At 41.1% G+C, this 23,658-nt stretch overlaps 1 protein-coding gene across 1 annotated transcript in view; it reads right to left on the bottom strand.

Moving 5' to 3' along the window:
• Window positions 1-23,658, bottom strand: part of SPON1 (spondin 1) — a 305,161-nt gene that overhangs the window by 207,050 nt on the left and 74,453 nt on the right. The window contains exon 3 of the mRNA XM_034932200.3: window positions 18,628-18,761. Within this exon, the coding sequence (XP_034788091.3) occupies window positions 18,628-18,761 (134 nt within the window). The remainder of the gene's footprint in view (window positions 1-18,627; window positions 18,762-23,658) is intronic.

The following is a 23,658-nucleotide window of genomic DNA, read 5'->3' as shown; positions in this document are numbered from 1 at the left end:
ATTAGGCAGTAGATTTTGACCATCACAAAAGAAAATGTACAAAAGCCTAGCAAATCATTTCTATTTTAAAAGTGAAGGCCGAGTTTCTATATCTTGACATTTATACTCAGGGTCTGTGTGATCCAATTCAAATCACATTACCTCTCTGAGCTTCAATTTCTCACAATTATTATGATGTTGACCTGGCAAGAGTAGTTGGGGGGTAGAGCGGAAGGTGCTCTGCAAACCCTAAATTACTTTTAAAAATGTAAAGGGGGTACTTCCTATGCCTTTGCTCCTGATTCCCATTTTATAAGGAGGAAAACAGGCTCAGACTGGGTAGAGCCAGGATTCCAACCTTGACCTGTCTGACCCTAAAACCCACCTGCAAGGGGGAAGCTTTGCCTAACAGAATGCTTAGAACCAGTCAAGGACCTTCTTGACAACACAATTAGCAGAAGCATCTGTATTGATCACCAGGCAGGTGTGGAAAGGGGGATTTTTCCTGGCTGCAGAGGAATAATGGAATAACCAGGCTTTTCTGTAAAAACCTGTTTTAGAAATGACTGTGGCAGCGGCTGCTGGGGGGAACTTGCTCTTCCCTCCCTCCCACACTCTTCCCCAGCCAGTAACTCTGTCACTTCCTGGCTTTGTTCCAGGGGCTAAAGGGAAAATGGAAATGCAGCCTGGTTCCAAAGAAAGCTTGGCATTTCAGATTCTCAGATGAATATTCATGTGCCAGCCCCTCTGGTCTCTCTGCCTTGTTTTTTCTCCTTTCCTCCCCAGTTCCTAGCACTAGCCTGGCACATAGTAGGTGCTCACTAAATATTTGTCCAATAAATAATTGAGCCCTGAGGGGGTAGTGGGGGGTCTACGGTGGTGGAAAGTATGTTTCCCATTCCCTCCTGCCTGAGACCACATGCAAAAGAGCCTTTTTCACCTTTTACATTTTGACTTTGCTTTATTCAGTTTCCATCCCGAACAGCTCACCTTGACCCAACTTTGTGCCCAGTTTCTTGCTGGGCACAGCCTTTCCCCCTGAGGGCCCTTTGGACCTGATCCTTCTTTGATTTGACCCTTTGTTTCCCTCCTCCACTATGAGCTGTGCTGACTCTGCAGCCACCCTGGGTAAAACCCTCACTGGTCCAGCCCAGGCTGCCTGTGTCCCTGGACCCATTGCAGGTCTCACACAACTGATAACAGGGCAGGCATGAAAAGGCAGTGAGTGGGATGAGGGGAGGTGGCTGGAATGGGTAAGATGCACCAACAGCTTGTAAGATCCCCACTCCCTTTACCCCTTTAGTTATAGAACTATTGAGGCCCTCAAGACACTTTATAAAAGACATAATCCCCTGAGGATTCAGCCTTGTTAAAGATGTACTCTGGCATTGTGGTAGATCAAAAGCTTGGGCTACAGAGTTAGACTGTCCAGGGTTCAAATCTCAGCTCTGCTACTTATGAGCTATATCATGTTGAGCAAGCTGTGCTTCAATTTTCTTCTCTGTAAAATGGAGGAAATAATAGTATCTGCATTATAGGATTGTGGGCACATATTTTAGCAATTGTTACTGTCATTAAAAAATTAGAGCAATACCCAGCTGAATGCTCAAAGAAGGGATGTTTTGGCAAAGGAAGCGATAAAGAAGAGAAGGAAAGTACAGAAAAAGAGGAACATTCATTGAGCACCCACTCCTTACCATGGCCTCACCTTCGCCCCAATCACAGTCCTCCTTGCTCCACCTGCTTGCAGGTCCCCTAATGTTCCTTGCCTTCTCTGGTCTAGGGACAATCCCACACTGTTTCCACTGCTTCCCTTCATCTGTTGCCTTTTGCCACTGCTGTCTGGACCTTCCTCACCACCCTCAACCAGGATGGGTGCCTGCCCAACTCCGCCCTGTGCTTCTCTCGGGGAGGCCCTTTCACACCATGAGGTTGCTGCCTGTTGACTGGCTCATTTCCCACCACTCTGCGAGTCTCCGGTCACACAGGCTGCATCCTGCTCAGCTCTGTATCCTTGCTGTCTGGTATGGCACTTGGGATGTGATGAAGGTGCTTAGTATACACACACTACAGGAAGGATCACTGAACGAACCAACTCAGCTCAGCCCCTCAGGTCTGGCAAGTCCCTGCCTGCCTTCCTGATTGAACCCAGTGTCTTCTCATCAAAATCTTGGCCCAACCTTCTGAGAGAAAAAAGCCAGGGAGAAAAGAAAAAAAGGAAGGAAGGAAAGATGTCAATATAGCTCTTTTTTCCTCTCCACCCCAACACACCCTGATTTTGCCGAGTCCTTTTTTTGCTTTTGAGACAGGGTCTCACTCTGTCCCCCAGACTGGAGTGCAGTGGCACAATCATGGCTCACTGCAGCCTCTATCTTCCTGGCTCCAGTGATCCTCTTACCTCAGCCTCCTGAGTAGCTGGGACCACAGGCATGCATCACCCTGCCCAGCTAATTTTATTTTTAAGTTTTTTTTTTTTTTTTTGTAGAGACAAGGTCTCACTACGTTTTCCAGGCTGGTCTTGAACTCCTGGGTTCAAGCAATCTTCCAGCCTCAGCTTCCCAAATTGTTGGGATTACAGATGAGCCACTGTGTCTGGCAACCCTGAATCTTTTTAATTTGAAACCATTTCAACCTTAAAGAAAACTTACAAGAGCGGTATAAAAAACTTATTTACCCTGAAGCATTTGAGAGTAAGTGGTTGACATGATGCTGATCAGCTCAAGTACTTTTTTTGTGTAATTCCTGCAAAGATATTCTCCCATTTAACCACAATACAACCATGAGATTAGATAACATTGATATATCTAATCCTCGAACCCTATTCACATTTCAACAATTGTTCTTTGGCAGATAATATATCTAGTTTAGAATCACAGTGTTGCATTTAGATTTCATGTCACTTTAGTTTCCTTCAATCTAGAATCTTCCTCAGTCTTTGACTTTGAAACTTGAAGATTACATGTTATTTATTCTGTAAAATATTTGAGCTTGTCTGATGTTTCCTCATAATTAGATTCAGGTTATGCATCTCTAGCAGGAATATCACAGAAGTGGCACTGTGTCGTTTTCTTCTCATTGCATCCTATCAGGTGGCACACATTACAGGTGGCTGCCAGATTTCTCCATTCTAAAGTTCTTGCTTTTCTCCCTTTTTAGTGATTAAGTATTTCAAGGACAAGTACTTTGAGATTATAGAAACATCCTGTTCCTTATCAAACTTTCCAATTATTCATCCACTTGTTTAACTGGTATATGTGTTTATTTATATTATTTATATTATTTAGTTTATTTCCATTTTATTTAATGGGTTGTAATCCAGTGCTCTTATAAGTGTATGAGAATTTAGAGCCCTTAGCATGCTTTAGATCTTCCTCCTGTCTTGATGTCATATTTTATTTAATTGATTAATTAATTTATTTTTTGAGATGGAGTCTCGCTCTGTCACCCAGGCTGGAGTGCAGTGGCGCGATCTCCGCTTACTGCAAGCTCCGCTTCCCAGGTTCACACCATTCTCCTGCCTCAGCCTCCCAAGTAGCTGGGACTACAGATGCCCGCCACCACGCCTGGCTAATTTTTTTGTATTTTTAAGTAGAGACGGGGTTTCACCGTGTTTGCCAGGATGGTCTCAATCTCCTGACCTCGTGATCCACCTGCCTCAGCCTCCCAAAGTGCTGGGATTACATGAGCCACCGTGCCCAGCCGATGTTATATTTTAATGTTGATTTTCCCTGGTCTTGATTTTTTTTAATTTAACACGACCACTTTGTTTTATATTTTTCTTAATGCCACTTCATATTCTTTATGGGAAGTGGCAAGGAGCAAGCAAGTAAAAGAAATGGAGATCCAGTGTGACTAAACAGTTTTTGAAGCTTGAAAAACGACCTTTAAAATGTACAGTTTTTGTCCTAAGTACCAGAAACTGAAATTCACTTCTTGGGTAGACCACTTCTTTGTCTTAGGAAACATCTACATGATGATCTTTGTTTTATTGCAAATGTAAAGCAATAGTAATAACAGCAACATTAATAATATAGCCTTGTTTAGAGCTTATTCTGTGCCAGAAAGTGTTTTAAGAACTTTACATGCACTAACTCATTTAGTCTTCTCAGCAACTCTATGAGGTAGGTACATACTATTAATATTACCACCCCCATGTTATGGGGGAGGCACCTGAGGCACTGGGTGTCTAAAATGACTTGCCTAACGTCATTAGTAAGTGGTAATGCCAGACTTCAATCTCAGATCACTTGACCTGGAAGTCCACCTTCTTAACTACAATGCTAAGCAAACTAGTGTGAAGGGGAGTTAGGTCTGGAAATTGGGGCAACCTGGGACTTGTACAGGGGTATTCTTTGAAGGAGAAGTAAAGAGGCCACTGGGGTTAGGCAGGCAGCCTGGTGCCCACCTTGTGTGAGACAGGCCAGGAGCTGAGAGCAGGGAACCTCTAAGGATGAGCTTGGGCTCGTGGGCCTAAGAGCAGCCAACCCTTAGTCCAGTTATGTAGGATCTCTGTGAGGACTTTGGGGCACTCCCCAAGTCCTCAACATCTTATTAACCATTGCTGTTTGGCCCTAACCATAATGTGGGTACTCATGGACAGCCTGGAGTCCAAGCTTGAGGCAAAGGCAGGGAGAGGAGCTGCCCACGGAACAGATCCAGAGCCTAGCCCCAGGTGGATGGCCAAGGTGGCAAGCAACAAGCAACAGTCAGTAGTTTTTGGTACATGTTTATAATTCCCTAAGGATTCTCACAGATTCTTGGGACGTTAACCTGGCAGAAGCCTGGTCTTTCTATCGTTAAGGAAGAATTAGTTCTGAACTCATAATCTACAAATAATACTTTCCATTTAAAAAGATGGAAGACTACCCTTTTAGGAGTCAGACTTGCCCCTCAGGGTCTACATCTTTAGTTCTGTCTAGAGGATCCTCTGGCACTAGAAGGTGAGGTTGTAGATTGTTCCTCTATCAAACTTTAATTTCAGAGCTGGGGTTCAGGACATTTGCCAAAGTTTTCCTTTGGGTGGGATCTTTTTTAGCATAGCACATATCGAGATGTTGACTGATGAAGAAGGCAAGGCAGTCTTTCATCTCAATGTACAAAGAAACAAATAGAAAGATAGGAGCGTGTTATTGCATCTACTGTCCCCACTACAGAGGCAATGTCAAAGAGGTTCTTTGGGACATTGTGATTGGACACATGACAGATGGCAAAAAATAAAGGCCAAGTGAGACCTCCGGAAGCCACACATATAAAAATGAGGGTGAAGAAAGATCCAGGAAGTGGGTTTAGCTAGCATCACAGCTGGTGCGAAGGAAGATTCCTCCAAGCAACGTGGACTGGAACAGTGGGCCCGATCAAGTACATACTGACTCATCAGATTTCTACGTGGAGCTACAGATGTGTTTAATTTTATACTTTGAGACCGATTTGCACACTGTGAGCCTGTACAAAGCCAGTTGCCTGGCCGCAGAAGCATGGTAGATATGTAAGAGCGGGAGATCCTGGCTGCTGTTTCAAGGGCTCTGATTGCTCTCGCTGGTTTCCTGATTCCAGAGCCACAAGACAAGACTCAGCCTGTGGCTTTCATCTGGGATTGTGGCCTAGTCACCCCCATCATTCCCCATGCCTTGATTTTTGATTTTCTTCTGCACTTTGGAAGGCTTTTCTGTGGAGCTGGGACTGTTGTTCAGAGTCTGGGTGTAATTACCACAAAACACCCTCTGACTTTAGGAGGAAAAAAAAAAAAAGAAAAGAAAACTAGACTTTGGACCATGTAGGAGATGATAGCTAACTAGTTCTGCACCCAAAACTGCAATTAGAGCAATTCTGATGTCATTGTTAATCATGCCGATTTACATTTTGAAAGGAAACCAAATGATGAATATAATGATTATTTCTGTTTCTGCTTCCCCCTCTTTCTCCTTAAGAACTGGCAATAGCGCTAAAGTCAAATTAAACATCTGCTTGAAAAATAAACTGGAGTGCTGATGACAGCTGCCCTGGACTTACAAATGCACCACAGCTGTCAAACTCTAAATTAACAATGATTTTCATTTATGAATAGCATAGAACTAAGACATAAAGGAGCTTTTTCTCCTCTGTTTTCCTGGCTTCCAGGGACTGTTAAATATGAACTGTTAGGAAAATGCCCAAGGAAAAATGTAGCTGAAATCAGCCCACAATAATTAATTATGGAGGGAGTGTGGTACATTCTTTCTTCTTACGCAATCTTATTGTTCACTGACTTTAGGTTGGGTATTCTTTGTTGTGAGCAGGCTTGCAGGGAGGTAAATAATTCAGGCGCACTTATTTGATTAGTAATTGAGAATGAACAGTGGTAGAGCAGGAGAGCATCTATAGAGGAATGCCATCTTCCACAGCACTGAGGACCTTCAGGTGGCTTCTGCCCTCGCTTCTTCCAGATGAAGGAACAAATACCCAAGTATATGACTTTGTTGCACTGTGGTCACACACTGGGTGTCCAAAGATCTAATCAACCCATTTTTGGGACAGGCTGTTTCATACTTTGTGACTCTGAAAGACAAAGTAGGTGTAAAACCATTTCTTTGTCCTTTTCTACTCTTGTTCGGAGTCATTACTGTCCTTCCTATGGATGGTGTGGGACTTAGGTGTGAGGCAACATGCCAATTATCTCCTGGTTAAAAAAATAGGGACTGAAAAGTTAATGTAGGAATAATATCATGATACTTTTTCACTGTTGCCCAAAGTTCTCATTTTTATCCTTTGATCATCTCATGTTAAAAATATTCACAGGGATAAACAGATTGTGGTATATCCATACAATGGGGAATTATTCAGCTATATAAAGGAATAAAGTAGTGATAAAGCTACCACATGGATGAACCTCAAAAACATTATGTTAAGTGAAAAAAAGCTAGACACAAAAGGTCACACATTGTATGCTTCCATTTATATGAAATATCAAGAATAGGTAAGTCCATAGAGCCGGAATGTAGATTGGTGATTGCCAGGGGCTGAGGTGGGGAGAGGGGAATGGGGAGAAACTGCTCAATGAATAAGGGGTTTTACTTTGAAGTGATGGAAATGTTTTAGAACTAGGTAGAGATGGTGGTTGCACATTATAAATGTACCAGATGCCACTGAATTGATCACTTTAAAATGGTTGATTTTATGTTATGTGAATTTAACCTCAATTATAAAAATGTTCATAGGGTTGAAACATTCTGTTTTGATCCCAACTTGACCAGGGCAGGGAATATATAGGCAACTCCCACTCCATCAGTGGAAGAGGATTGGAACTAGTCTTGCTGCCATAGACCTGGTGCTAGCGCACAAATAGGGCGGGCCATGTGTTCTTACATGCCAATGAAGTTGCCGTCAATCCCAGGATCCCCACGATGTTGGTGCAGTCTGGCAGTGCTTTAGTCTTCCCACCAAGCTTCAGTTTACTGCTGTGCCTAGAGCTCTGTCTAGGGCCTGTTCCTCGGCAGCCTGTACTTCCTATTTAATTCTTTCCAGTTTTCTCCCCTGGGGGCTGGATCCTGCACCTGGGATCCCAGCTGTTGAATGAAACTCTGCTGCCACTGGACTGATGCCCTGGAGCCATACTCCCACTGGCATCCCGAGAACCTCTGGCATCTGGATTCCACCTGTTGGATGGCAGATTCTGGGGTATATGAGTCTTCCTAATCAGGCACATGTTTCCATTTAGCCATGGCATTGGTCTTTCCAACTGCTCTCCCAAGAATCTGACACTTTAGCTGGTTCAGGGGTTCCCTAGTCCCTTTTCTGTTGACTCCTTGCTTCCTCCCTGGTCAGTGTTGCTGAGGTTCTAGGCTGCCTGAAGTAAAACCACCCTGACTTACAACAAAGGAGCCTGTAGTTCCTCTTGCCACCTAATGCCAGAAAAATTGTGGGGTAAGCTTCGCCCCAGCCACATCAGATCCTCCTAACCCTGCCATTTTCCTCTGAATCACACACGGAGTCATTGCATGTGGTTTTCTGTTACTTTCTTTGAAGATAAAAAGAGTTAGTGAGCCCTGTGAAATTACAAAGTATTATGAGTGCTAGCTAATTGCTTCTTAATACTCATCCTCTCTTCCCGCTAACAAGTCTTTCTCTTGCCAGTTTCCCTGGGCTTGTTTTCCATTTTCTAAGTGACATTTAGTTTCCTTACCTGGGGAACAATATCTCACCCCACAGGTAGACCTCCAACCCCTGGTTATAGGAAGAGCTGTCCTACTCCTGACAGACCTACTGAGGCAGAAGGTGGGCAGGAGCTGTGGGGAGGGGAGTCAAGCTTAGTCAGTGTAGCTTAGTGGTGATTAGGGCTTTGGAGTCTAGCAAAAGTGAGTTGAAGTCCCAGGCCTCATTACTTTACATCAACTGTCTAAACATCAGCTTTCTTATGAACAAAATGGGAATAATATAGTGAAAATTCTATAGGGCTTTTATGAGAATTACATAAGACATACATAAGACATGCAATGCATTTAGCATAGTGGTTAGCAATAAATATAAGCTACTTATTATTTGATTAATCAATGTATTGGGCACTGTCTTAGTCTGTTCAGGCTGTTATAACAAAATACAATATCATAAACTGAGTAGCTTACAAACAACAGAATTTATTTCTCACAGTCCTGGGGGCTGGAAAGTCTAAGATCAAGGTGCCACCATATTCAGTGCCCTGTAAAGGCCCTCTTCATGGTTTAAAGATGGCCATCTCCTCCTGTCCTCACATAGTGAATGACAGAGAGAGAAAGGAAGCCCTGTCTCTTTTTTTTTTTGAGACAGGGTCTCACTATGTCTCCCAGACTGGAGTGCAGTGGTGCCATCTCAGCTCATTGAAGCCTCAATCTCCTGGGCTCCAGCTATCCTCCCACCTTAGTCTCCTGAGTAGCTGGGACTATAGGCTCTCACCAGCACACCAGGCTAATTTTGTTTATTTTTTGTAGAGACAAGGTCTCACTATGTTTCCCAGGCTGGTCTCAAAGTCCTGGACTCAAACGATCCTCCCACCTTGGCTTCTCAAAGTGTTGGGACTACAGGTGTGAGCCACCACATCTCTCCCTGTGTGTCTTTTTATAAGGGCACTAATCCCATTTTTGAGGGCTTCACCCTCTTGATCTAATTATAGCACAAAGGTCCCACCTCCAAATACCATCACAATGGGGATTAAATTTCAACAAATGGACTTTGGGGTGGACACAAAATATTCAGACCATAGTAGGCAACTCTACACCCCTCTTCACATCCTCTCAGCACAACTCTGACTCCAACCACTGTTGCAGTGACTAACTCTGTACAGACTTTGACCATCTCTGCCCCCACTGCAATGGGATGATGCACATCTTGCCTGCATGGTGTACCACTTGATTCCTGTCCCAGAGCTTCTCTGATGCTGCAGCAAGTGTTCAGAATCTTAAGAATACTCACATGTATGCATCTCAGAAGTGGAGGGGAGTTAATGCTATGGGGCCACCTTTGATTAGTGAAGGATGGAGGCCAATGGATAGTGGCTTCCCCGGTTTACCCTGGGCACACTGTTCTGAGACACATGTCATAAGCCTTCTCCAAAGGCCCCAACTGGGGTCAAACACCAATGGCCTGCAGTGGTGGCCAAGTCAATAACACTTGACCAAATCACCACCCCCACCCTTCACTCTTGCTCCCTGGGATCATTTCCCAAATAAACTACCTGCTTATAAACTTAGGTCTCAGCTGGGCTTTTAGAAGAACCTAGGACAAGAATCAATAATTATCGAGTTCCTGATGCTGGAGTGTACATTAGAACAGGAGTCAGTAAACTTTTTCTATAAAGGGCCAGATAAATATTTCAGGCTTTGCAGGCCATACGGTCTCCATTGCAACTTTTAAGTTCTGCTACTATAGCTTGATAGAGCTCTACCAGTACACAAATGAATTAACGTGACTGTGTTCCAATAAAACTTTATTTACAAAAACAGGCAATGGACCAGTTTTGGCCCATGGGCTGTGATTTGCTGACCTACATTACGACCACAAAGAAGAATGAAATTGATCTATGCCTTTATGAAGCTCAGAGTCCTGTGTGGGGAGGAGTTCCTACAAATAAGGTTGTAAAGGTGGCTAGAAATATACAGAGTTAGACATCATGCTAAGGAATTTTGACTTTATTCTTTGGTGGTGAGAAACATTGAATGAGTTCTCATATCTTGTAGCAGCTGCAGCTGGGAATAGGTTATTTCACTAGCAAGAAATGAGTTGCTTCTTTTTAACATTTACATGAAACCCAGTCCTGCCAGAGGGCTGCCTAAGCACCCTGAGTGATGCTTCCATTACTGAATTTCCCACCCTGGATTGCATCGACAGGGCCAAGGTCCTTTCTCTGATAGACCTGAGGCCAGATATGTTTTGAAATTAAGAATATTTTGAATAATATAGTACACATTCCATGTATCTTGTAATGCCCCCATCAGGGTCTGGGCCAGCGTCTCACCATCAAACACATTAATATGTACACAAAAAGACCATACGTAACTTCGAGGCAGTTTAGGGCAGGTTTTGGCCCTAAATGAGTTATGAAAAATCTTTTGGATTTTAGAGCTTTCTGGATTTCAGTTTGTGGATGAAGGGCTGTGGACCCAATTTGTATGTTCATGATTTTCCCTAGACTGTGCCAACCTCAAAGGCAGCCTCTGTGTCCTTACTGCCTGCAAGCAGGAGGTGTTCAGTAAGTGCTACCAAAGGAATGGACAGACAAAAAAGGCTAGGGAGGATTCAGAGTTCAGAGAGAGATGCAGTGGAAGGCTGGTGAGGGACCTGGTGAAGGTCATAGGCACCCTTATATGCTCTGATCAGGATTTGGACTTTATCTGAAGGTGCTGGGGAGCCCTGTTCAAGTGTTAGGTAAGTGGTGTGACTCAGATGGGCCTGAGGACAGCAAGTCTTACACCAGCGTGAGGAGGACCAGAGGGTAAGGAACTAGAGTGATCAGTCAGGAGGTTTCTGTAAGAGTAATGCAAGAAGTGTCTGTGAATTAGGCAATGAATGTAGAGCAAGTGATAAAAAAAAGAGCCAAGATCTTGCTCTAATGATGTTGGAGGGAGAGAAGAGTCAGAGTTCAACCTGACCCTGTGGCATCAGACTGAGATGGCAGAGTACAGTATGAAGATCACAGACTTGGGAGCCCAGATGCTTCTGTTTGAATCCCAACTCTGTCACTTACTCTGTGACCTTGGGAACATTACTGAACCTCTCTGTGCCTCAGCTTCCTCCTTCATATCTACTTCATAGGGTTGCTATGAGGATGAAATAAGTATTTGTAGTGCACCAGAACAGTGCCTGGCTCTTGTCTCTTACGTCTGCCTTTTACCAACCACTGTTTCCTAAGAGTGAATTTCCTAACGGTTTACCAAATGAGTGTGTTCTCAGGAGAAGGATGATCTACATCTCAGACCCTTCCAGGAAGGGACAAGTAAGTGTTGGAAATCTATCCAAAGGTAACAAATCCATGGAAACAGAGGATCACTTCACGAGATAAAACTTTTGTCAGACTGAAGGATACGGAACTTCCTTCTGGTGGGGTCTGTAAACATTTATTCTACTCATGGGGGCTTTTTCTTTTAATCAATCGCTACTTGTCTATGATGGTTTGCAGCATTCTTGCAGCATTGTAGCATATGCCAGGGAAACTTTAAGTGCTGGGTCACTCATTTGTAGGGAGAAGGCTATAAGGAGGGCTGCCTGGAAAGTCTGTAATTTAGAAATGTTCAAAGCTTTGCATCCAAATGGAAAATGGAAATGGTGTCAGGTTTGTGCCAAAAGGAAAGTCATAATTGCTATGTATTTTCCTTCCTGGCACTCCTGGGCAAAGGAACACAACCAGCTACGTGGGCTTCAGAGCTGTCATCTATAGACATTCATCAGTCTGTGCAGCTTATCTACTAGGCTGCCTTCTCCCAGGAATATTACTCAAACACCACAACACAAATGCTCCTTTTTACAAGTGAGGGCTCTGCAGCACAGTTGGTATCCCCCTCTTTATCTGTCCTGAACTTTGCTGCCAGATTTAAGTATCCTTACTAACCGGTTTGTTTGTTTTGAGATGAGGTTTCGCTCTTGTTGCCCAGGCTGGAGTGCAATGGCATGATCTCCGCTCAATGCAACCTCCACCTCCTGGGTTCAAGCGATTCTCCTACCTCAGCCTCCCAAGTAGCTGAGATTACAGGCATGCACCACCACACCTGGCTAATTTTGTATTTGTAGTAGAGATAGGGTTTCACCATGTTGGTCAGGCTGGTCTCAAACTCCTGACCTCAGGTGATCTGCCCGCCTCAGCCTCCCAAAATGCTGGGATTACAGGTATGAGCCACCACACCTGGCCCACCCTTATTAACTTTTTAATGAACATTCCTCCCAGTGTGTCAGTCCACTGTTTAATAACTACTAATGGCTCCCTCAACTACTCTAGAATCAAGTTCAATCTCTTCCTGTTGACATTGGAGGGACTCCATGATTTAGCAATGGATTTTGTCCCCAAAGGCTTTTTAATCTTGAAAGGTCTGTCTACTGTCTTCTAGGGCTGCCATGTTTGCTCTCACTTCAGTTTTCACTTTATCCACCCCTTTTACCTGGAATAACCTCTTCCCTTCTGTCCTTTTATCCAAACCCTAACACTGTCTTCAAGATGTAACTGCTAACCTTTCCAAGAGGCTCTGATTTTTCCATTCCACATTCATCTCCTCTCTGAACTCTTACCATGTTTAATTTGTCCCCCATTAATATCTGTCTTCGGTTTGCTAGCTTTTGCATAAATATTTTAATATACATCACAACTAGACTGAAAGTGTTTTGAAAGTCAGGATCATTGTTTATACCCTGAATCTTTCTCAATGTCTGGTATACTCTGGGTGCCTACACTTCTTGCCTTACTCTTACACATGGAATACTGGTTGGTTGGTTTCCCAAATAACACCTTCAACATGATAAAGAAGGGAAGTTTCTTAGCTAAAGGGTCTTCCTCAACTTGATTAAAGGCACTGATTTGAAATCTGTAATACTGAATATTACACTTAAAAGTAAAATAGTGTTCCCATTAAAATCTGGAATAAGCATGAATACTACTATGCAATACTGTACTAGAGGTGCTAGATAATAAACTAAAACATAAAAAAGAAACAAAAGGTATATATATATATATATATTCATTATTTTAAGATATGATCATTTACATTGACAGTCCCAAAAGAATGAAAGAATAAGCAATTAGAACTACCAAGAGAGTTCAGCAGTGTCCAAATTCAAACTTAAGGTACACAAATCGATAGCTTTTCTAAACACAAGGGATCAATGATTAGAAAGCACAACAAGACAAAGATCCCATTCACAAAAGAAATAAAACTATAAATTACCTATGTGGGGAAAAAGCCTCTCAAGAATGTGCAATCTAAATGAAGGAAAATTACAAAATTTTAAGAAGGATACGAAAGACCAAAATAAATATGGAACATTCCATGTTTTTGACTGAGAATGCATCTTATGTATTCTGGGAAACTGTTAATTCAGTGCAAAGCCATTCGAAATCCCAAAATGATTTTTTATCAAACACAACAAACTTATTCTATGATTTGTCAGGAATTAGAAATCTGCTTGAATGACCATGAACAGTTTGAACTAGAAGACTAATGAGCAATGACTTGCTATAAAAACATAACCATTTCAAACCATTTTACACTATAAAATGGTGTGGGTTTCATGCAAGAATACATAAAAAGATCAACAGAACAGACCAGACCTGTATAAAAATTTTGCATTTAATGAAGTAGCATCTCAGCCCATCAAGGAAAGAATAAACTATTTGATAAATGGATGGGGGACAACTACCCATCTGGGGAAAAATAGGTAGATTTCAATTTCCCATCTATGGTGGATATCTTTGATTTGTTCCTCTGGATACCTGCTCTACTCTTCTGCCCCCTAGTTAAGGACTGAGAATACTCCGTAAAGATTATATCAATGGGCTCTGTGTTCCTGTAGTTGGAGCCACACCAAAGGGAGAGTCCACAAGGAATTAGAGAAAGGAGTAGGGTTGGGGTACCTGAGGCTAGTTGCTTCCCTTAACCGAAGGTCTTAGCTCCTGTAAAGGGGTGGTCCTCTCTACCCCATCCTCTCTGCCTTTTCCTTTTGCTTCTTCAGGCCCTCCTTGTATAGCCCTCCCTCACTGTTATTTTGCCCCCACCATTGTGAATAGACCCTTATTAAACTTTCCTCTGGCACCTCATTTTGAGCATGCCATCTATTTTCTGTGGTAGCTTATTAATATCATATCATTCACAATATTAAATTCCAGGAAGATTAAAGACCTACATTTATTTTAAAATCTATAAAATATGGGAATATATTTATAGCCTTAGGCATAGGAAAATTATTTTTGAACAAGACATAAAATCAAAATTCATAAAGGAAAGGATGGATACATTTGATTACATAAAAATTTCAAACTTTTGACTGATTAGACAACCACAAGCAAAGTTAAAAGAAAGGTGGAGAGAAATATTTGAAATTTACAACAAAGTGTCATTATCTGGACTACCTAAAGAGCAATTTTAAACATAAATATGTTCTAAATAAATCAAATTATTTTATATGTATGTAAATATATAAGATGTATTTATATATATTTATAAAAACATTTTATAAGCTATATTTTAAATATAATATTTATATATATTAAAACAAAATTAAATATATAATTAAATTTTTATTATTATTTTTTAGATGGAGTCTCACTCTGTCCCCCAGACTGAATGGCAGTGGCAGGATCTCAGCTAACTGCAACCTCCGTCTCCTGGGTTCAAGTGATTCTCCTGCCTTGGCCTCCTGAATAGCTGGGATTACAGGGGCATGCCACCATACCTGGCTAATTTTTGTATTTTTAGAAGAGACGGGGTTTCACCATGTTGGCCAGGCTGGTCTCAAACTCCTGACCTCAGGCGATCTGCCCCCCCTCGGCCTCCCAAAGTGCTGGGATTACAAGCAAGAGCCACCAGGCCCGGCCATGTAAATCAATTTTTAAAAGACAGATTATTAAAAAATGGACAAGAATATGAACAGGCCATTCACACAATCTTTATGAATCTTAAAGATTGATAATACCAAGTGCCATTGAGCAAGTAAAGATTTAGGCTCTCTTGTTCACAGTCAGGGAGAGTGTTTAAGTTGGAAAGCTTTCTGGAGAAAAATCTGGCAGCATCTAATAAAATTATAAATGTGCATCCCTTATGATCCCATTTCTTGGCATCTACTGTGGATAAAAACTTGGAAATTTGCTCAGTAGGCAAGTATCAGGATATTCATCATAACATTATTTGTCATAGTAAGACACCAGAAACAATCTAAATGTCCATTAACTTTGGAATAATTAACATCCATACCATAGACATGCAGCAGTTAAAAAACAAAAAGAGGTAGCTTTGTATGTACTGACCCAGACATATCTCTAATACATCTTATTTAGTTAAAAAACCATTCAAGTTCAGGACATTACATATAACATGATACCATTTGTGTAACCTTAAATTCCCACAGGAATGAAACTATGTGCTTTTATGATTACCTTTGTGAACGTAAAAGCAGAGATAAGTCTAAAGCATACAAACCAAATTGATTCTATTATTGCCTTTGTGTAGAAAACTGGAATTGAGAGAGATGCTATGGATTTTATTTATTTGTTTGTTTATTTATTTGAGATGGGGTTTCACTCTGTCACCCAGGCTGGAGTGCAGTGGCACGGTCTCAGCTCACTGCAACTGCCACCCCTCAGATTCAAGTTATTCTCCTGCCTCAGCCTCCCGAGTATCTGGGACTACAGGTGCGCACCACCACGCCCAGCTAATGTTTGTATTTTTAGTAAAGACAGGGTTTTGCCATGTTGACCAGGCTGGTCTCGAACTCCTTACCTCAAGTGATCTGCTTCCCTCAGCCTCCCAAAGTGCTGGGATTATAGGCATGAGCCACTGTGCCCAGCCAAGATGTCATGGATCTTTAACTTTTTCTTTATTCTGTATTTTTCTGTATTTTACTACTTTTTGTATTGTTTGAAATTTTATGAGGTGAATGCACTTATGTCCTGCCCATACAATTACTATTTCTTTAATAAATAGTTGTAGCTTATATATGATTCCTTCAGAGAAAAAATAAATAAAAGAAAGGCAGAACATGGACTTTAATATTACATGGATTCATGACTTTAAAAAACTTGCCTAATTTCCCCAGGGCCTGTCTCCTCCTCTGTAAAATGGGAGTAGTTTTCTGTGAAGATCAAATTAGACAAAGCCTGCTAGATGTGCGCTGAGTTCTTGGTACACAGAAAGCATTGGTTGACTTTTTCTCTCTCCCTTATTTGACTTGTAAGAACCTCCAGGGTCAAGAATATACCTCCATTGTGTATATCCTGGATGCCTGGGCTAATAGAAGCTCAGTTGCATTTGTTGGAAGAATGAGCATGTTAATGGATAAACATATGTACACATACGTTGATTGTTAATGGGTAAACAAGAGATGCCTTTCTGGCTTCCACCAAAAAGATCTAATGCTTCTGGGTTGTAAGAACAATAAATCAAAGAAAACCAGAGATCTGGGCCAGAGGGATGAGAGCTTTTAGAGCAGGAAGGCTCCTCACATAGATCTGACATTTTCAGCCCATCTTCTTTAGAGCTCCAGGCTCTGTGGAGCCATTGGGCTGTCATGGGTGGTGGGATGGGCACTGAGGGCCAAGCTGGGAACCCAGTCTCTGGGCTAAGAGTGAAAATACTAACAGACAATAGCAAGGTTATTTATCACAGTGACCATAGTACTCTGACCCCGAGTCTCTGGGCCCCAGCAATTGACAAAGAAAAACAGGATTTGTCCAAGGAACTGTCAACTGCTCTATTTTTTGCCCTCACCACCTCCCCCACTTTCAACTCAGAACTAATCAGAGGAAGCCAAATATGCCCTCCAAACCAATCACATAAGATGCTCCACTTGTAGTTAGCCTGCCTCCAGCTTCCTCATGCCAAGGAACCTCCAATCAGTCTTCTCTTGTTTTCACTAGAAGGCTTTCCCAGTCCTCTGCCTGTCTTTGAGACTCTGCCAAATGCTAGTAATGGCAGCTGACTCCCTTGTTATACAACAGGCTCTGAGCACACAGTCTCTGTTCTCATTTCAGGGGTCTTTGTTCATTTCCACAAGGCCATCTCCCACATTTTAACTAGATACTATAGACATGTTATATATTGACATTTATAGATATGATTTCATGTTTTAAAATTCTGATTTTTTCTTAATGACCAGTGTAGATTAATGCCAAGAGCCAAACTGCTCAAGGAATCTGAGGAAGGATGCTCAGCTTGCATTAAACTAAGAAAGAAACAAATAATGTCCAGACAGATGGCGGCAAAGGGAGGCCAGACAATGACGGGTGAGTCTGGACAATGGACAGATGCTTCAGAGACTCTGTGGGGTTTTTTCCATAAGCCAAGCACAGTGGAAGTCTAAGAACTGCAGGTACTGCAATGCCTAGGTGGGCTTTCTTATCGGGATCTCCTCAGGGGTGGGCTGGAGTTAACCACAGTTGTTAAGTCTGTCAAAATGACTATATTTGACAAATGAACCAAATACATAAATAAGACCTTCGAGGATTTAAAAAAGAGAAAGGCTGTTGGGAAGGTCTCAGTGCCTACTTCCATTAAAAAAAAGTGACTTCTTGGATGCTAGGACTGGAACCCTCTCCATCTACCCATGACTAATTTGCTGGTATGAAATCCTAACATTCTCAGCATCATTCCATATAGGACTTCAAACCTATTTAAAATAGATTATGGCTATGTTTCACCAAACTGTGAATGTTAATAGATGTCATCATAAATACTGGGTGAAACCAAATTAAACAGATTTTTTTTTTCGCCAGGACTTTGCAAAACCTTCATTATGCTAGTATTATGAATCTGTAAGAAGGGTATCTAGTACACAGCATTTTGCAAACAATTGACCACAGAAATCATTTTCCTGCCCATCTATTTCCATTTCCCAAACCATCATTCTGTGGCACATAAGTTTGGAGAAACAGGTTTGAGACAATGCTACCTTTCAGAGGAAAACTCCTTTGGCTGGTTAATACCTTTTATCACCTATTATAACTCACTGAAAGGAGGTCAGGAGGCCAGATAGGAAGTGGCACCAGAGGGCCATTTTGATGGGCAAGGAAGAAGATAGCATCATAAAGCGGAGCTCAGGGCTAATGGAGGTCACATGTGGGTCTCGGGGCAGCCTAAGCAGAGTTTAAGGATTCTAGGTGCTGTATGTTCCGAGAAAAGAAAAAGTGTTAAATTCCAGGTGGAAAAAGTCAAAGATTATCTTCACCTGGTTTGTAATTTTTCTTAACCAGCCCTAATATAATTAGCTCTAGTAGGACAGGGTGGCCAGGAGAATCATCCTATTTGATGAAAATAGAGATTCTAGCAAATGAATCTTTATGGAACACTTCACCAATGATAGTCTATGGTGCTATTGAGAATTCAGATAAGGGAGGGCAGAGAGATGATGCAACTTTCTGATGCTCAGTAAAGAACTTTTTTTTTTTTTCCTGCAATCACACCACAAAGTCTTTGATAAACTGCAGGGAAGGATTCCATGTTTACTTACTTCAGAATCACGCAGCCTGTTCCCGCTGGTGGTGCTATCCAAAACACCTGGATCCGGGTCCTCCTCCGTGGAGTGCTTTCAGTGACTGCAACAGGGCAATTGCTCATAAACTGAGTTTCTTCTTCGTCTATGATCTACGGAAAACCAGTGGGAAATAAATACGTGCAACATCATTTTGAGAGGGCGCTTAAGCTTCTAAGTTGGTACTTCCTTAACTTTATTTTTAAACTTGTCATTTTATGTTAGCAACTCTGTATCCCCAGGCACCAGAATAGTGCTTGGCATAAAGTCCCAGTCAACGCTTGTTGAATGAATTAACATTGTATGAGGACACAGACTGGGCACATCTTTGCTCTCTGGGACCAAATCTTGTGTCAGCACTTTGAGGAATTAACCACTACGTGATGATCTTGCTTATTTCAATAGAACGACCTGTGTCCCACTTTGGGGAAGAAGGAGGATGGGGGAGGGGTAATCCAAATCAAACACTGCATAGCAAAACTTCATAACTCAGCTACAATTTTATAACTTAAAATGTTAAAACACCCTTTTGGAGGAAGTATAGCAAAGTATATAAAGTATCCCAGCTTCATAGCACTTTTTACTAGCGCAGTTCCTACTTCCTTAATCTGTGCATTGTATTTACTAATCAGTATTCTCCCAAATTAACCATCAAAGTTTCCTATGATGCTACAAACAAGATGGTAGCCTTTCCCATTCCCCAAGGATGTTCCATCTCTTCTCCTGCCTGTTGCTTCGGGGCCTCCTGTGGTATTTCCCTATCCCTCTTGCAGAACTATAGTATATTAGACCTGAAAGGATCTTTTGGGGGAAAGTAATCTAAATCCAATTGGTTTTAAGTGCCAACTCCAATAGATTGGTAGTAGCTGTATCATGAATAGTGTTGAAAGCACTAATAGATAACATTCATTGAGTGTTTAATATGTTCTAGGCACTAAGTTAAGTGCTTTATCTGAATTAATCTTCAAAACACAATCTTATTAAATTATTATACCTATATTGTATTTATTTTACTTTAAAAAATTCCTTTTCTTCTTAGGACAACAGACAAAAGGAATGAAGTACCTCAAACTCCATAGCTTATCATATAATTTTATCACTGGACAAAGCAAAGACCATTTTCTATTACTTTTTATCTTTATACTTTTTATCCTACTTCCACTTTTCCTCCTCTACTTAGCATTCACTCCTAAGTATTTGTGTTGTTCTGAGTGTGTGTGTGTTATTTAGAATTGTTTTGTGTTTTAATGGTTCTTTCATTCAACTTTACACTTTTGAGCTATATCATTGTTACTACATGTAAATGTAATTTGTTTATGACTGTTGCCTAGTATTCCATTGCATGCATAGATCACATTTTATGTAACCATTCTTCCAGTGAGGGGCACTTAGTTGACTTCTAGTTCCTTGTCTCCACAAATATTGATGTAATGAAGAACCTCATGCTGCTGTACTTGTGATCAGAGTTTCTCAGCAAGATTGATAATGTAGTAGGATTGCTAAGTTGTGGGTATAGTCATATTAATTTCACTAAGTACTGCAGAATAGCTATACCTTTTATTCTATCAGCCATGTACTAGTGTTCCTAATTTCCTCCATATCCTCACCAGTACTTGTTATTACTGGACTTTCTAATTGTTTCCAATCTGACGCTTATAATGTAGTATCTTATTTTAATGTTACTACATTTGATCATCTTCACAAATTTATCAGGTTTGCCTTTCTGCAAATTGTCTATTCAAAATCTTTGCCAGTGGATTTTATTGTCTTTTTCTTGCTGTTTTGGGGGATTTTCTAGACATGAATACCTCAACATCTACAAATATCTTTTCCTTTCTGGCACCCAGAGGTTAGTCTTACCTTTGGAATTCTTCATTTAACAGAAATAACTTTCTTCTAGTCAAATTCATCAACTTATCTCCTATGGCTTGCACTTTTATGATCTTGCCTAAAGAAACTGAGATCATACAGATATTCTCCAATATTTTCTTTCATTAGCTTTATAATTTTCCCTTTCACATTTAGGTCTTCAATCGATTTGGAGTTTATTTTTTAATATGATAGAGTAGGGATCCAACTTCACTTTTTAAAAAAACATTAATAAATTTTATTTTCTTAGAGCACTTTTAGGTTCACAGCAAAACTGAGTGGAAAGTACAGGGTTATCCCACATATTCCCTGTCCCTTCACCCCTACACACACATACACACACACAGTCTCCCTCACTATCAACATCCTATATCAGAATGATACATTTGTTACAATCAATGAGCCTATATTAACATATCATTATCCTGCAAAGTCCACAGTTGACATTATGCTGCTCTCCTGGTATTATACATCTTATGGGTTTTGACAAATGTATAATGAGATGTATCCACCATTGTAGTATCATATGAAATAGTTTCACTGGCCCAGAAATCCTCTGTGCTCTTCTTATTCATCCCTTGTTCTTCCCAACCACTAATCTTTTCTATCTCCACAGTTTTGCCTTTTCCTGAATGTCATAGAATTGGAATCATACAGTATGTAGCTTTTCCAGATTGGCTTCTTTCACTTAGTAATATGCATTTAAGTTTCCTCTCTGTATTTTCATGACTTAATAGCTCATTTCTTTTTTAGCACTGAATGACATCTGATTGTCTGAAAGTACCACAGTTTATCCACTCACCTATGGAAGGATATCTTGGTTACTTCCGAGTTTTGGCAATTATGAATAAAGCTGCTATAAACGTCCATGTGCAGGTTTTTGGGTGGACATAAAATTTTTAGTTCATTTGGGTAAATACCAAGGAGCACAATTGCTGGATCATATGGCAATAGTATATTTAGATTTAACTGCCAAACTGTCTTCCAAAGCAGCTTTACCATTTTGCATTTCCACCAGCAACAATTAGAGGTCCTGTTGTTCCACATCCTCCACAGGATTTGATGTTGTCATTGTGTTGGATTTTGGCCATTCTAATAGATGTATAGTGGTATCTCGTTATTGTTTTAATTTGTAACACCCTAATGACGTATGATGTTGAACATATTTTTATTTGCTTACTTGCCATCTGTATATTTTCTTTGGTGAGGTTTCTGTTTGGGTCTTTTACCATTTTTTATTTGGGTTGCTCACTTTCTTAATGTTGAGTTGTTTTGTTTTGTTTTGTTTTTTTGAGATGGAGTCTCATTCTATTGCCCAGGCTGGAGTGCAGTGGTGCCATCTCAGCTCACTATAACCTCTGCCTCCCACGTTCAGGCAATTTTCCTGCCTCAGCCTTCCAAGTAGCTAGGATTACAGGTGCCCACCACCACGTCTGACTAAACTTTTTTGTATTTTTAGTAGAGATGGGGTTTCACCATGTTGGCCAGGCTGGTTTTGAACTCCTGACCTCAAGTGGTCCACCCACCTTGGCCTCCCAAAGTGCTAGGATTAAAGGCATGAGCTGCCACGCCCAGTCGTTATTTATTTATTTTTTGAGACAGAGTCCCACTCTGTCACCCAGGCTGGAGTGCAGTGGCACAATCTCGGCTCACTGCAACCCCTACCTCCCGGGTTCAAGTGATTCTCCTGCCTCAGCCTCCCAAGCAGCTGGGATTACAGGCGTGTGCCACTACACCTAGCTAATTTTTGTATTTTTAGTAGAGACAGTGTTTCATCATGTTGGCCAGGCTGGTCTCGAACTCCTGACCTCAAGTGATCCGCCTGCCTTGGCCTCCCAAAGTGCTGGAATTAAGACCCACCGCGCCTGGCCCTTAATGTTGAGTTTTAAGAGTTTTTTTTGCATATTTTGGATAGCAGTTCTTTATCAGATACGTCTTTTGCAAATACTTTCTTCAAATCTGTGGCTTGTCTTCTCATTCTCTTGACAGTGTCTTTCACACAGCAAAAGTTTTAAATTTTAATGAAGTCCAACTTATCAATTATTTCTTTCATGGATAATGCTTTTGGTGTTGTACTGAAAAAATCACTGCCATATCCAATGTCATCTAGGCTTTCTTCTGTGTTGTCTTCTAGGAGTTTTATAGTTCTGCATTTTACACTTAGGTCTGTAATCCATTTTGAGTTAATTTTTGTGAGGGGTGTAAGGTCTATGTCTAGATTCTTTTTTTTTTCTACATGTGGATATGCAGTTGTTTCAGCACCATTTGTTGAAAAGACTATCTTTGCTCTATTATATTACCTTTGCTCCTTTGTCAAAGATCAGTTGACTATATTTGTGTGGGTCTATTTCTGGGCTTTTTATTATACTCCATTGCTCTGTTAGACTATTTTTTTACTAATACCACACTGTCTTGGCCCCATCCCTTCTTCCCAACTCTAACAATTATCTCCTTACTCTTCTCTGGATTCAACTTGTGCTCCAACTGAATTGTTCTCATTGTCTTTTAAGCACATTCAAATCTCTCCCATTAAAAAGCTGAGACGAGTTAATGGGTGCAGCACACCAACATGGCACATGTATACATATGTAACAAACCTGCACATTGTGCACATGTACCCTAAAACTTAAAGTATAATAATAATAAAATTTAAAAAAAAAAGCTGAGACCTTACTTAACTCTTCATCCCCCTTCAGTTACGGTCTTCTCTCTCTCTTCATCACAATCAAATTACTTGAATAAGGTAGCTATACTTACTGTCTTCCCTTCACCTCCTACTTATTCATCAACCCAGTTCTGTGTATTTTCAGGCCACATTGCACTACCAAAATAACTCTAGCTAAGCTTCTGCAATGCTTAATCCAATGGATCCTATGTCATCCTTCTTCTCAACTGACTCTCCTCCCTTGCCTTCTGTGCCATAGCTCCTTCTTGGTGCCCTCCCCCAACTTACCCCATCCACTCTCTCCACTTTCTTTGGCTACTCATCTTCCACTACTGGCCTTTAAATTTGAATTTGCTCAAGGTTCAGTCGTAAACCCTCTCCTGTTCTGACTTGATTCTTTATCTGTAGGTGATCTCATTCAACTCATGGCTTTAATTACTACCTCTGTATAGATGATTCATTCGTTTATATTTCTA

This window comes from Pan paniscus, chromosome 9 (genome assembly GCF_029289425.2).
Source record: "Pan paniscus chromosome 9, NHGRI_mPanPan1-v2.0_pri, whole genome shotgun sequence".
NCBI lineage: Eukaryota > Metazoa > Chordata > Mammalia > Primates > Hominidae > Pan > Pan paniscus.
This window is presented reverse-complemented; position numbering and strand designations above follow the sequence as displayed.